This window comes from Nerophis lumbriciformis, linkage group LG06 (genome assembly GCF_033978685.3).
Source record: "Nerophis lumbriciformis linkage group LG06, RoL_Nlum_v2.1, whole genome shotgun sequence".
Lineage (NCBI taxonomy): Eukaryota > Metazoa > Chordata > Actinopteri > Syngnathiformes > Syngnathidae > Nerophis > Nerophis lumbriciformis.
The window spans coordinates 12,618,451-12,634,100 of record NC_084553.2 but is presented as its reverse complement, the minus strand read 5'-3'; the positions used below and the strand labels follow the sequence as shown (position 1 = coordinate 12,634,100).

General features: G+C 39.6%; 1 protein-coding gene across 1 annotated transcript in view; it reads right to left on the bottom strand.

The window, feature by feature from the left end:
• Positions 1-3,048: 3,048 nt before the first annotated feature.
• LOC133608273 (tryptophan 5-hydroxylase 1-like) overlaps positions 3,049-15,650 on the bottom strand; it is a 17,245-nt gene continuing 4,643 nt past the window's right edge. Inside the window, exons 3-11 of the mRNA XM_061963474.2 lie at positions 13,338-13,527; positions 13,060-13,148; positions 12,921-12,988; positions 12,646-12,842; positions 8,241-8,376; positions 8,044-8,170; positions 5,824-5,919; positions 3,713-3,846; positions 3,049-3,642 (exon numbers count right to left, since the gene is read on the bottom strand). Coding sequence (XP_061819458.2) covers positions 3,468-3,642; positions 3,713-3,846; positions 5,824-5,919; positions 8,044-8,170; positions 8,241-8,376; positions 12,646-12,842; positions 12,921-12,988; positions 13,060-13,148; positions 13,338-13,527 — 1,212 coding nt within the window. The 3' untranslated portion in view covers positions 3,049-3,467. The remainder of the gene's footprint in view (positions 3,643-3,712; positions 3,847-5,823; positions 5,920-8,043; positions 8,171-8,240; positions 8,377-12,645; positions 12,843-12,920; positions 12,989-13,059; positions 13,149-13,337; positions 13,528-15,650) is intronic.

Genomic DNA, 15,650 nt, shown 5'->3' with positions numbered 1-15,650 from the left:
AAGAAACTGAAGCTATTGAGCCATATCGGTTTGAACCGTATGCAAGCGAAACCGACGAAAACGACACGACAGCCAGCGACACGGGAGAAAGCGAGGACGAATTCGGCGATCGCCTTCTAACCAACGATTGGTATGTGTTTGTTTGGCATTAAAGGAAACTAACAACTATGAACTAGGTTTACAGCATATGAAATACATTTGGCAACAACATGCACTTTGAGAGTGCAGACAGCCCAATTTTCATTAATTAATATATTCTGTAGACATACCCTCATCCGCGCTCTTTTCCTGAAAGCTGATCTGTCCAGTTTTGGAGTTGATGTCAGCAGACCAGGGAAGCTAGGGTCGATAGGGGGTTTAGCTCGCTCGTCTGCGGGAACAAACTGCCGCCATTGCTTGCCGTGCTACCGAGGTCCTTTGTCCCTGAATTGCTCACACACTCCGGCAGATTCGATGGGGGTCTGGCGGCAGATTTCTTTGACTTTATCGTTGGAAATGCATCTGCTTTGAGTGTCACAGGATATCCACACATTCTTGCCATCTCTGTCGTAGCATAGCTTTCGTCTGTAAAGTGTGCGGAACAAACGTCCAATTTCTTGCCACTTTCGCATCTTTGGGCCACTGGTGCAACTTGAATCCGTCCCTGTTCGTGTTGTTACACCCTCCGACAACACACCGACGAGGCATGATGTCTCCAAGGTACGGAAAACAGTCAAAAAACGGAAAATAACAGAGCTGATTTGACTCGGTGTTTGAGAAAATGGCGGATTGCTTCCCGATGTGACGTCACGTTGTGACGTCATCGCTTCGAGAGTGAATAATAGAAAGGCGTTTAATTCGCCAAAATTCACCCATTCACTTTGGCCCTTTGGCTTTGCACGTTAAGCCCATGGTCACCAACCTGGGCTTTCGTATTGACTGCGATTTTAAATTGGACCGTCAGATTGGCACAGTGGTGAACGCCAGCTTTTTTTATTTACGTCAGCTGGCCAAGGTTAAAAACCTTCTTTCTAGGCAACAGTTAGAGACAGTAATCCATGCCTTTATCACATCTCGGCTGGATTACTGTAACTCTTTGTATTTTGGAATAAATCAATCCTCCCTCTCACGTCTGCAGCTGGTCCAAAATGCAGCTGCCCGACTTTTAACTAACACAAGAAAAAGAGAGCATATTACTCCTGTTTTAGCCTCCCTCCACTGGCTGCCTGTGTCTTTTAGAGTCCATTTTAAAATGATCTTACTCGTTTTTAAATCCTTACGTGGTCTTGCCCCACCGTACCTCTCTGAGCTGCTCCACCTCTATGCCCCCACCCGGTCCCTCAGGTCAGCTGATCAGCTGATCCTGGAGGTACCCAAAACAAAGCGCAAGCTCAGAGGGGACAGAGCTTTCTCTGTTGCGGGTCCCAAACTCTGGAACGATCTCCCTCTCCATGTGAGACAGGCCCCTTCTTTGGCTATTTTTAAGACCCTTCTTAAAACCCATTTTTATTCACTGGCTTTTAACCCAGCATGAGACTTTAAACTGTTTTTAGCTTTTAACTTTTTGAACTGATTTTAACTTTTAAACTGTTTTTATCTAACAAAACTGTTTTAGGGTAATTTATATTTGCTTTTTAAATGTGTATTTTTATTTCTGTTTTAAATGTTATTTTTTAGTCTGTCCTTTACCTCCGTTTCTTTGTGGTGTACAGCCCTTTGTTTTTCAACTGTGCTTGTCTTAAAAGGGCTTTATAAATAAAGTTGGTATGGTATGGTATGGCATTTAGAGTTCGGAAATCGGTTAAAAAAATATATGGTCTTTTTTCTGCAACATCAAGAATTGACGCTTACATAGGTCTGGTGATAATGTTCCCCTTTAACAGTTAATTTGACTAATTTTCATTAATTACTAGTTTCTATGTAACTGTTTTTATATTTTACTTTATTTTTTATTCAAGAAAATGTTTTTTGTTTATTTATCTTATTTTATTTTATAATTTTTTTAAAAAGTACCTTATCTTCACCATACCTGGTTGTCCAAATTAGGCATAATAATGTGTTAATTCCACGACTGTATATATCCTGTTGATATCGGTTGACATCGGTATCGGTAATTAAAGAGTTGGACAATATCGGAATATCGGATATCGGCAAAAAGCCATTATCGGACATCCCTAATCAAAAGTAATACAAATCAAAACCAAAGTTGTTATTATTGACCTATTCAGGACCAAAGCAGCCTCGTAGTTTCCTTAATATAACCAATGACTACAGAACATGTACCTTTTTTTAATGAGAAATCTGATGGTTTTAATTGAGTCAAAAGTCTTAAAATGAGCATTTAAAGTGGTTTTCTTACCTGTACTGCTGCAATGGTAGCAAAGTTTGGACTTTTTGGTAACCTCTTCTGGTTCAGGGTCAGCAGAGTAATTAAACAGGCGCCCTTTCCTACTTTCATTTTCGTTTTGAGAGTGCATAAGTTACACTCACAAGGTGAAGAATGCTGCCATTAAATTCTAAGTTAATGATTAATTGCGGGGGGAAAAAAAGACATTTACCAGTTGGAACATTAAATATCTTGTCTTTGCAGTCTATTCAATTGAACATAAGTTGAAAAGGATTTGCAAATCATTGTGTTCTGTTTTTATTTACTGTCAGAATAATTGTATCTAAGTTATCACAAAACTTTGTGTTCCCGGCGAGAGGACAAAAGCTGTCTTTGATCCTACCAAAAAGAAGGCTTGTAAAACTCCACTGTGTAGGATGGGAAGCAACATGAATGTGTTCTGTTTCTTTGATGTATTGTAATCCACAGAAAGATTTTGTTTTGACCCGAGAACTACAAAACGGAGAGGAAACAGGACCGGACTCCCCTTAAGACAACCTTTTCTTTGAACTGTTCTGTAACCAAAGGCGATGGCTGTTTACGACCCCCGTCCCTTAGAAACAGCTGTTGCCATGTAATCAGGGAAAGTCCAAATAAAAGAGGAGCCGTACAATCTTTCGTCAGGAGCGTGGTGAGACTGTACAAAGAGTACAGTCCAGACATTTCTCCTCAATTGAGCCACATTTAATTCTGTCTCTGTTTAATTCCTTGCTTCTTGTCTTGTTTAATAGATGTCATCAGTGCTTGAACCTGACATTTACGAATTACACAATTATTTTAAGTCTTTCTCATCAAAACCATAAAAGATAATGGGTGAAAGTGTAATACTTTCATCCATTATCTATTAGTATTACACTATGAACATTTGACGGTAAAAACCTGGCATCTCAGTCGATAGAATTAAATAAATACCAGTGGAACCAGTTTTTCCATTTGCAAAATTACGCTGTAAAAACTATGACCAATGTGTAGGCAAATATAAGTAACTGTGCTAGTTCAGGGGTGTTGGATTTCAGATGTTCCACCGTACTTCCAACAAATGGTGGACAGACCGGTCGTCACATCAAGCACCAATCTGTCCTCCAACGTCTTCGCTCTCGCCTCAGAGTCTGGGGCACTTGTCGAGCCGGTCCAGGGCGTCCTCCACGGTTTCAAGCTCATGTCTTATGTCCTTAACCATGTTGCCGATGCTCCCCACGTCTTTCAGGACCTCCACGCTCTGAGTGTACGGGTCGTAGTGGATGGCGAAGGGGCGACGGATGGTTTTGGCGAACTCTCTGCACACACGGTAAAAGTCAGACGCCGCCTCCATTTTAACGTTGTTTGTACTTGTTTCGTTCCACTCACCTCATCTTGTTCTTGGCTTCCTTAAAACTCTCCGAAGCAAAGTAGACGTCCTGGAACGTCGTGATGATGCACTCCTGACTGCAGGTCACGGCGGGGTCGAACGGAAGGACGCGAGCCTTGTCCGTCAAAGCGTGCTGATTCAAAAATGACAAAAAAAAGGGGAGAGAGACCACTATGCTGCTCAGTTATCACTGTATATTTTATAGTAACTTTCCTTTACAGGTTCAAAGATACCATCTTTATCCTTGATGATTTGGACCGGGCATAGTCCATCCATCCATTTTCTACCGCTTGTCCCTTACGGGGTCGCGGGCATAGTACAAATGTTTATTTATACACTTTCTTAACCCGTAAAATGTAATAATGTATCAGATTTATATAGCACTTTTCTACACACTCAAAGGGCTTTACGGTGAGAACTGAGAACGCACTTACACGTTGATGGTGGTAAGCAACTTTTGTCATCAGAGCTGCCCTAAGGTATTCTTACATTAATACGTTAGTGTGAGTGGTACTAAGTGCAAGATGGTGCCTTGCTAAAGAACACAACGGAAGTGGCAAGGAATCGTAAAAAAAACAGTGGTACCGTTTTTCCATTTTCAGTATGAAAACAGCGTAACACAAAACGGCGAAAGACGAAACGGTCTAAGACAAAACGGCATAACACAAATCGCCGTAACGCAAATTGGCAAAAGGCGCAACGCAAAACGGCGCAACTCAAAATGGCGTGACGCAAAACAGCATGACGCGAAACGGCGTAACGTTGAAACGCTGTAGCGTAAAATGGCGCCACACAAAACGTAGTAACGTGAAATGCCGCATAGCAAAACATCGTAACGCAAAGCAAAACGGCACACCGCTAAACACCGCAACGCTAAACGCCGCAACGCTAAATGCCACAACGCTAAGCGCCACAACAGAAAACAGCGCAACGCTGCAACGCAAAACGGAACAAAGTTAAACAGCGCAAAGTTAAACAGCGCAAAGTTAAACAGCGCAAAGTTAAACAGCGCAAAGTTAAACAGCGCAAAGTCAAACGCTATAACCCGAAACACTGTTACACAAAATGCCATAACATGAGATGATGTAACAAGAAATGCTGCAACACCAAACGGCCATAACAATAAACGCCGTAACACGAAATGCTGTAACACGAAATGCCGTAACACGAAACATCGTAACACGAAACATCGTAACACGAAACGCCGTAACGTGAAACACCGCCACAAAAAACTTTGTAATGTGAAATGACGCATAGCAAAAGCGAAACGCAACGCTAAACGCCGCAACACTAGATGCCACAACTCTAAACGCCGCAACGCGTAACCCTGCAATGCTGCAACGCAAAACGGCAAAAAGTTAAACGCCGCAATGTCAAACGCTATAACACGAAACACTGTTACACGAATTGCCATAACACGAAATGACGTAACGGGAAACGCCGCAACATCAAACACCATAACACAAAAAGCCATAACACGAAAAGCCATAACACTAAACGCCGCTATACAAAACGCTGTAACACGAAACACAGTAACGTGAAATGACGTAACGTGAAACGCCGCCACACAAAACATTGTAACGTGAAGTGATGCATAGCAAAACATCTTAACGCAAAACGGCACAAAGCGAAACGCCGCAATGCTAAACGGCGCAACGCAAAATACCGCCGCACAAAACTTCGTAACGTGAAATGACGCATAGCAAAACATCTTAACGCGAAATGGCGCAATGCGAAATGCCGCAATGCAAAACGGCAAAGCTAAACAGCGCAAAGTTAAACGGTACAAAGTCAAACGCCATAACACGAAAACACGGTTACACCACACGCCATAACACGAAAAGCTGTAACACGAACGCCGTAACACGAAACGCTGTAACACGAGCACTGCCTGTGATGTGGTGGATGTCGTAAGACATGATCCCATTAATCAACACTTTGTAAAGGAGTTTATGGATCTTTTTGTTTACATAATTGACATTTTGTCAAAAAGAAGTTACCAACTGAATCTAATGAGACCCAATATAAGAGCTTTGTATTAATATTAGACAAAGTCTGCCAAAACCAACGTGTCACGTGTTCTGAGCTGTGTTATGACGTTATTTTCCACCTTGAGCTCGCTGATGGACGAGAGCAGTCCAGCTCCGTAGACCCGCAGTCTGCCGTCCTGCTTGCAGAGTCCAAACTCCACGGTGAAGAAGTAACACTGCAACACAACGGCAGCGTGACAATGTCACAATCGTCACAAAGTAGTCCTTTTTCTTGATGTTCGTACGCCCTGCTGCTAGTTTGATTCTCACAAAAGTAGAATAGTTTTCTGGCGTGAGCTACAAGCGCTGGTCACAGAGCGCCAATCAAAATCACCCGGCGTGCTTGGACTGCCTGAAGAATAGTTCCTACCTGCTGAGTCACGACAGTGTGACGTGTTGTGCTAAAGATCGCCTGTTTGAACGCATCACTTGATGTAAACAAAGAAAGTCATGTGAGCACACATTCTTGGATTCTACACAAGTGTCTGCACTTTGATAAAGAAGGTGAGAAACACCAGTGACTCGAAGAATAAGTCGCAATAAATTATGGTAGTACTGCTAAAAGTCTTCAATAAAGTTAAAAGTGATGTTAAATGATTGTTTTTGTAATGTTTTATGTAAATTATAATCCTTCTCTATAAAAAAAAGTGTCAACTTTCGGGGTGCTTGGAACAGGTTAATTGGATTTATATTGTTCCTACGGGAAAATTGCTTCAGTTTTCAACAAACCCTTTGGAATTGTTTAATAACAAAAAAACTGAGGTACTACTGTATTAGCATTTCAATCAGTCAATCAATGGTTATTTGTGTAGGACTTTACACCATCACAATGGTGCTTTACAGGCCAAACAGGTTAAAAACAAGTAAAAACAGGGTAAAAATAAAAAAAAACTTGCAATAACTAGTAAAAACAAGGTAAGAATATATTTAAAAAACATGCTAAAAACAGTAAAAATTAATAGGAAGCATGCTGAAAAAAGTAAAAACGGTAAAAAATAAATAGAAAACATGCTAAAAACAAGTAAAAACAGGATAAAAATAAATTAAAATGTACTAAAAACAAGTAAAAACAGGGTAAAAATAAATAAGAAACATGCTTAAAATAAGTAATAGCAGGGTAAAAATAAATAAAAAACATCCTTAAAACAAGTAATAACAGGGTGAAAATTAATAGAAAACATGCTAAAAACAAGTTTAAAAAAAGTGGTAAAAGTAAATGGTAAACACACCCAAATCTAGTAAAAACAGGGTGAAAAAATAAAAATGTGCTAAAAACAAGAACAGGGTAAAAATAAATGAAAATGTACTAAAAACAAGTAAAAACAGGGTAAAAATCAATTAAAAAAAACATGCTTAAAACAAATAAAAACCAATTTAAAAAAAACATGCTTAAAACAAATAAAAACCGGATAAAAATAAATAAGAAACATGCTAAAAACAAGTTTAAAAAAGGGTAAAAGTAAATACGAAACATGCTAAAATAGAGTAAAAACAGGGTAAAAAAAATAAAAATGTTCTGAAAACAAGAACAGGGTAAAAATAAATAAAAATTTACTAAAAACAAGAAAAAACAGCGTCAAATAAAATAAGAAACATGCTTAAAACAAGTAAAAACCAGGTAAAAATACATAAGAAACATGCTAAAACAAGTAAAACAGGGTAAAAAATAAATAAGAAACATGCTGATAACAAGTTTAAAAAAAATGGGTAAAAGTAAATAGGAAACACACTAAAATCTATTAAAAACGGTAAAAAAAAAAAGTGCTAAAAACAAGAACAGGATAAAAATACCTGAAAATGTACTAAAAACAAGAAAAAAAAGGGTCAAATAAAATAAGAAACATGCTTAAAACAAGTAAAAACCGGGTAAAAATCAATAAGAAACATGCTAAAAACAAGTTTTTAAAAAAGGGTAAAAGTAAATAGGAAACACGCTAAAATCTAGTAAAAACAGGGTAAAAAAATTAAAATGTGCTGAAAACAAGGACAGGGTAAAAATACATGAAAATGTAATAAAAACAAGTAAAAACGGAGTATAAATAAATAACAAACACGCTAAAACAAGTAAGAACTGCGTAAAAATAAATAAGAAACATGCTAAAACAAGTAAGAACAGAGTAAAAAGAAAAAGATAAATGCATTTTAAACACGTGCGCAAGACAGCTGTAGCACAACACGTCACACTGTCGTGACTCCGCAGCTTTATGTGCTTTTATGTGTTCTGGTAAACATTTGTGGCTCGAGTGTTTTTTCACCTTTGATGACACTTCATTTGAGGTCTGGCGTGTGTGTTTTCTCACCGTGGCCAGTTTCTTCACGGCGTCGTCGGAGGCGCCGAGCGACGCCAGTCCGAGTTCCTGAGAGAACTGAGCGTAGCTGGGCTCGGCCAGCAGGGGGACGTGACCCAGCAGCTCGTGACAGGTGTCCCTGCGTAGGAGGACGGCCGCACGTCACGTAGGGGATGGCACGGCGGCGGAGAGGATGTGTGCTCACTCACGGTTCAGGCGTGTAGAAGGGGTCTGAGGCGTGGCGGATGTACTGAGTGCAGTAGAAGACTCTAAAGGCCAGACCTGCTAGGAAGTCCCTGGGCGACAAGTAGCCTGCTACGGGCCTGATGGAGAAGCCTGTGCGCTCTACGCTCACATGCAGAATTAAAACACTGAAGCTTAGTCCATCTTGACAAAAACTACACTTAAGAGCAAACTAGGAGTGCATTCACTGTCAATAAATCTGTCGGAAAATTCAGTTGCCAAAATTGTGGTTCTGTTTTTCTATTTACAGTAATACATAGTAAAAACAACACCAACATTTTTTTTACAGTAAAAATCATAATTGTGGCGGTTTTTCAATTTAGCGTAAAGTTTAACAGTTTTTCCATTTACAGCAATATATAATTAAAAAAAGCATAGATGACGCTGTGTAACATGTTTTTGACCTGTTGCCTCGGTAACCCTGAACAGGAAACACAGTAAAGCACTGTAAATACGACGACCCTAGATTTTACAGTAAAAAACTGTCAGATCAGTCGCCAGAAATATATCGTAAAATAAACAGTAGTACTGTTTTTCCATTTACAGTAATACACCGTAAAAACGATGACCGTAGATTTTACGGTAAAAAATAAAAGTGTTACCATTTTTCAATTTACAGTAATGCACTGTCAAAACAACAACGACCGTGGATTTTACAGTAAAAAATTGTCAGCTCAGTCGCCAGAATTTTACCGTAAAAATAACAGTTTTACAGTTTTTCCCATTTACAGTAATATGCTATTCAAAATAGCATAGATGACGCTGTGTAACATGTTTTTGACTTGTCGCCTAGGTAACCCTGAACAGGAAATACAGTAAGGCACTGTAAATACAACAACCCTAGATTTTACAGTAAAAAACTGTCAGCTCAGTTGCCAGAAATATACAGTAAAATAAACAGTAGTACAGTTTTTCCATTTATCGTAATGCACCGTAAAAACAATGACCGTAGATTTTACGGTAAAAAATAAAAGTGTTACCATTTTTCAATTTACAGTAATGCACGGTCACAACAACAACGACCGTGGATTTTATAGTAAAAAAAATTGTCAGCTCAGTCGCCAGAATTTTACCGTAAAAATAACAGTTTTACAGTTTTTCCCATTTACAGTAATATGCTATTCAAAAAAGCATAGATGACGCTGTGTAACATGTTTTTGACCTGTTGCCTAGGTAACCCTGAACAGGAAATACAGTAAGGCACTGTAAATACAACGACCCTAAATTTTACAGTAAAAAAACTGTCAGCTAGGTCGCCAGAAATTTACCGTAAAATAAACAGTAGTAATGTTTTTCCATTTACAGTAATACACCGTAAAAACGATGACCGTAGATTTTACGGTAAAAAATAAAAGTGTTACCATTTTTCTAATTTACAGTAATGCACTGTCAAAACAACAACAACCGTAGATTTTATAGTAAACAATTGTCAGCTCAGTCGCCAGAATTTTGCAGTAAAAATAACAGTTTTACGCTGTGTAACATGTTTTTGACCCGTCGCCTAGGTAACCCTGAACAGGAAATACAGTAAGGCACTGTAAAAACAACAACCCTAGATTTTACAGTAAAGAACTGTCAGCTCAGTCGCCAGAAATATACAGTAAAATAAACAGTAGTACAGCTTTTCCATTTACAGTAACATGCTGTAAAACATTACCATAGGTTTTATGGTAAAAAATAAAATAAAAGTGTTACCGTTTTTAAATTTACAGTAATTCGCTGTCAAAACAACGACCATAGATTTTTTGGTAAAAAATTGTCAGCTCAGCTGCCTGAATTTTACCGTAAAGTTTTACAGTTTTTCCCATTTACAGTAATATGCTATTCAAAAAAGCATAGATGATGCTGTGTAACATGTTTTTGACCTGTCGCCTAGGTAACCCTGAACAGGAAATACAGTAAGGCACTGAAAAAACAACAACCCTAGATTTTGCAGTAAAGAACTGTCAGCTCAGTCGCCAGAAATATACAGTAAAATAAACAGTAGTACAGTTTTTAAATTTACAGTAGTATGCTGTAAAACATTGTCATAGGTTTTATGGTAAAAAAAATAAAAGTGTTACCGTTTTTCAGTCAAAACAACGACCATAGATTTTGGGGTAAAAAATTGCCATCTCGGTTGCCTGAATTTTACCGTAAATTTTAACAGTTTTTCCATTTACAGTAATATGCTATTAAAAAAGTATAGATGACGCTGTGTAACATGTTTTTGACCTATTGTGTGGTCTAACCAATCTGGCGCCCTAGGCAAGATTTTAGGTGGCGCCCCCCCACATCGGCAGTGAAGTGTATATACTCACAAGAAACCGAATAGCTTTGTCTTTGACCTTTTTTTTTTTTACTTACAACCAGAGGTGGGTAGTAACGCGCTACATTTACTCCGTTACATCTACTTGAGTAACTTTTGGGATAAATTGTACTTCTTAGAGTAGTTTTAATGCAACATACTTTTACTTTTACTTAAGTATATTTATAGAGAAGGAACGCTACTTTTACTCCGCTACTTTTACTCCGCTACTTTTATCTACATTCAGCTCGCTACTCGCTACTAATTTTTATCGATCTGTTAATGCACGCTTTGTTTGTTTCGGTCTGTCAGACAGACCTTCAAAGTGCCTGCCTTACTGGTGACGTTTCACTTCGTTCCACCAATCAGATGCAGTCACTGGTGACGTTGGACCAATCAAACAGAGCCAGGTGGTCACATGACCTGACTTAAACAAGTTGAAAAACTTATTGGGGTGTTACCATTTAGTGGTCAATTGTACGGAATATATACTGTACTGTGCAATCTAATCATAAAAGTTCCAATCAATCAATCAAAAGTGTGAAGGAAAAAATAAACTTTTTTTATTTCAACCGTACATCCCGTCAAAAGCCTCAAGACTGACCGCACATGAGGACGTTCCTGTCTTCACAATAAAAGTGCCGCTCCATCGCGCCTGCGCTTTCAAAACAAGAGTCTCCGAAAGCCAGCGCAAACAAGCTAGCAAGCTACGGAGTTTGACGCCAATATATTTCTTGTAAAGTGTATAAAAACGAATATGGAAGCTGGACAAATAAGGTGCCAAAAATCAACCACTTTCATGTGGTATTAGACAGACAGGAGGAACTTTTCTTCTCTTCCATTTGAAAACGTGGACGTTATCATCACTACTGTCTGATTACAATCAACGCAAGTCATCAGAATCAGGTAATACACCAACTTATATTCTAGTCTGCATGAAAGAAAGGAATCTATATGTTAAACATGCATGTATATTCATTAAAACATCTTTAACATGTAAACAAAAACAGCAAAATAAATACATATAAATTATATACTGTATATATCAATGTATATGTATGTATATATATATATATATATATATATATATATATATATATATATATATATATATATATATATATATATATATATATATATATGTGTGTGTGTGTGTATGTTACTCATCAGTTACTCAGTACTTGAGTAGTACTTTTTACTTTTACTCAAGTAAATATTTGGGTGACTACTCCTTACTTTTACTTGAGTAATAAATCTCTAAAGTAACAGTACTCTTACTTGAGTACAATTTCTGGCTACTCTACCCACCTCTGCTTACAACTATACCTAATATATAAAGGGTGGAAAAGTGACTATTACCTGCAGGGCAAACATTAGCTAACCAGAAGGCAATAACAATGTAAACAAAAACACCTGCTTAAAAGATCTAATACAAATGTCCCTGAGGAATGTAAGGTGGGAGTACTGTAATTACCTAACGTTACATTATTATTTTCCATAACAATTTAGCCCCCTCCACAATATTAACCCGACGTTAAAACAGAACTAGCTATTTATTGATTAGCAATTGCCGAATCATGTAACATTAGCTTAATGCTAAAAAGCCAGGTTACTATCACATTCTGTAACAGACAAATAATTTCATGTAGGCTAACGTTACCTACCTGCTACCTCTGTCTTTTCTCGTTTCTCCTCCTCTTCTTTTCTCTTTTTTCTTCCCTGGGCACCTGACAGTTTTGGCCGTTTTGACATCTTGTGTTGATTTTTTGATGTGGTGACGTCCAAAAAGAGTCATGATACGAGAAGTTGGGGTGGGGGGCGCACCGTGCGGGGGGAAGGGGGGGGGGGGGCGTAATGTTGTAACAAATAATATTTCTATTAAATAGGCTTTAATTTGCATTTTAATTAACGTGGGATTATTTTTTGTATTTAGAAATAATAGTACCAACTTTTTTTTCCTTTTTTTTCTCCAACATTTGTGGCACTGGCGTGGCGCCCCCTGATGGACGGCGCCCTTAGCATTTGCCTATACGGCCTATGCCACGGGCCGGCCCTGGTTACAGGAAATAAGATGCATGGCTCACCTTTGAGGAAGCATGAAACATCCTCCAGCTGGGGGATGTTGTCCTCCCTGTAGTGACACCGCTCCACCAGCAGGGGGATGTTCTTCAAGTATTCCCGACAGGCGTGGGTGGGATACAGCTTGTTGAGTTCCCGGTACACCTGAGTCCACGTCTGCACCTCACCCGCCGTGAACTCCACGCGAGGGATCGGGTCTCCGCTGGCGGACAACAGAATGGAAATTATTTGTGTCGTTTTATCAGCTTCTTTTGAATCGGGGAGAACAAACGGAACCTACTGCTTGTAGTTGGAAGCCAGATCTGCAAAGTATTTCCTCCTCTGGCGGTAAACGCCGTCTTGGAATCCCTGCAGGAACCAGCGCACACGTTTCGACGCACTCCAAAAGGACAATTGTGGCGCTTTCAAGAACAACAAACCGGGTGATCGGCGTCCAACTCTGATCCGTACATCAGAACCTGGTTGCAGAAATCCAAATCGGAGATCTTCTTCGGGAACCAGGGAACACCTGGCACATCTGGAACGACCAACACCTGAACAACCCGTGCTGGAAAAACCTCCCCCAAGTCTAAGCAGAACATTTCTGGTCGTTCGGGGCCAATGAGGCTGTACCCTGCTTGACCCAGAAGAGGGCACGACGCTGCTTCCATTCATTATAAAAAGGCGTCCACACTCCCTGGTGGAGGTCACATTGTACTGTGCAGCCTACCGTCACAAGGGGGGTCGGATTCAACAGCTACTTCAACGATGTCCGTTTGCTTCCGGAGCAGCTGAGTCAGCATTTTGAGCTGCTGGCGGTTGCCGTCGCAATCCACAAAGATCTCCAATTCTGAATTATTTTGTCTGGACTTCCGGGACTCGATGTGAACCAGGTTGATGTGTTTTTCCTGCAGTTTTCACAAGACAAAGTATACAGTACAGTCGTCTCTCAATTAGCGCGGTTGATTGAAAGAAGGAATTATTAACTATACATTTTATGCAACACAAAACGCCGCAACACGAAACACGTCACATGAAACGCTGTAACACGAAAAGAAGTAACACGAAACGCAGTAACACGAAACAAAGTAACACGAAAGGCAGTAACACGAAACGAAGTAACACGAAGCGCAGTAACACGAAGCGAAGTAACACGAAACGCAGTAACACGAAACGCAGTAACATGAAACGCAGTAACACGAAACGCAGTAACATGAAACGCGATAACACGAAATGCAGTAACCCAAAAAATTGTAACACGAAAAGTCGTAACACTAAACATCGCAACACAAAACGCTGGAACACAAAACGCAGTAACACGAAACGCAATAACACGAAACGCAATAACACGAAACGCCGTAACCCAAAAAATTGTAACACAAAAAGTCATAACACGAAACAACGCAACACGAAACACTGTAACACGAAACACAGTAACACGAAACACGATAACACGAAACGCTGTGACACGAAACGCTGTGACACGAAACGCTGTGACACGAAACGCCGTAACACGAAACGCCGTAACGCAAAACGCCGTAACACGAAACGCCGTAACACGAAACGCCGTAACACGAAACGCCGTAACACGAAACGCCGTAACACGAAACGCCGTAACACGAAACACCGTAACACGAAACGCGATAACACAAAACACCATAACACGAACACGAAACGCTGTGACACGAAACGCCGTGACACGAAACGCCGTGACACGAAACGCCGTGACACGAAACGCCGTGACACGAAATGCCGTAACACGAAACGCCGTAACACGAAACGCGATAACACAAAACACTATAACACGAAACGGCGTGATACAAAATGACATAACCCAAAAAATTGTAACACGAAAAGTCGTAACACGAAACACCACAACATGAAATGCAGTAACACAAAACGCGATAACACGAAACACTATAACACGAAACGCCGTGACACGAAACGCCGTGACACGAAACAGCGTAACCCAAAAAATTGTAACACGAAAAGTCGTAACATGAAACACCGCTACACAGAACGTTGTAACATGAAACGTAGTAACACGAAACGCAATAACACGAAACCCAATAACACAAAATCCCATAACACGAAACACCGTGATACGAAACGCCGTAACCCAAAAAATTGTAACACGAAAAGTCGTAACACGAAACACTGCAACACAAAACACAGTAACACGAAACGCAGTAACACGAAACGCAGTAACACGAAACAAAGTAACTTGAAAAGCGATAACACGAAACACCATAACACGAAACGCCGTGACACAAAACGCTGTAACCCAAAACGCTGTAACCCAAAACGCTGTAACCCAAAAAATTGTAACACGAAAAGTCATAACACGAAACACCGCAACACAGACAAAAAGTTAGCATGCCAACAGCGAGCATACGTCAAGAATCAAATTATCTGACCTTGAAGTGAACCGCCGTACAGTGTTCTGAAAATTACTTCAAAAAAGTAATAAATTATAGATACTTGTTACTTTACCAAAAAAGTAATTGAATTACTAATGGATTTACTCTTAGATAAATGTAATAAATTACGAGGGAAAGTAATGAATACGTTATTAAAAAAAAACAATTGCAGTTGATAGACGTTTCGTATAGACCACAGTTTAAAAGGCGGGGCCTGTTGCCGAATGACGTGTGACCTCATCGAGGGATTCAACGTCAGAGCTGTGTTTGTCTGCAGTTTTCCGTATATGTCATGCACTTTAATGTTATTTATTTCTACCATGCATTTTTTGTTGAATCACTGTAATATGTTGGCGTCAATGTGCTATTTGCATACAATGTCATGTGGCTCTATTTCATGTATTTGCTCATTCTATGCTAAAAACTCACTCCTGTTACTCAAGTGAGGCATCCTCTGCTTAGGAACCTTGTAATACAATAAAAGAAGTTGCCTGAGGTGAGCCAATATATGCATTTTGAGTAGCTCAATACGCGTATAATCAGGTTTAGAGTTGAAAACAGACAGACATTGAAGTTTACTTTGAGAAAGTTGACGTCCAACAAGCGAATGG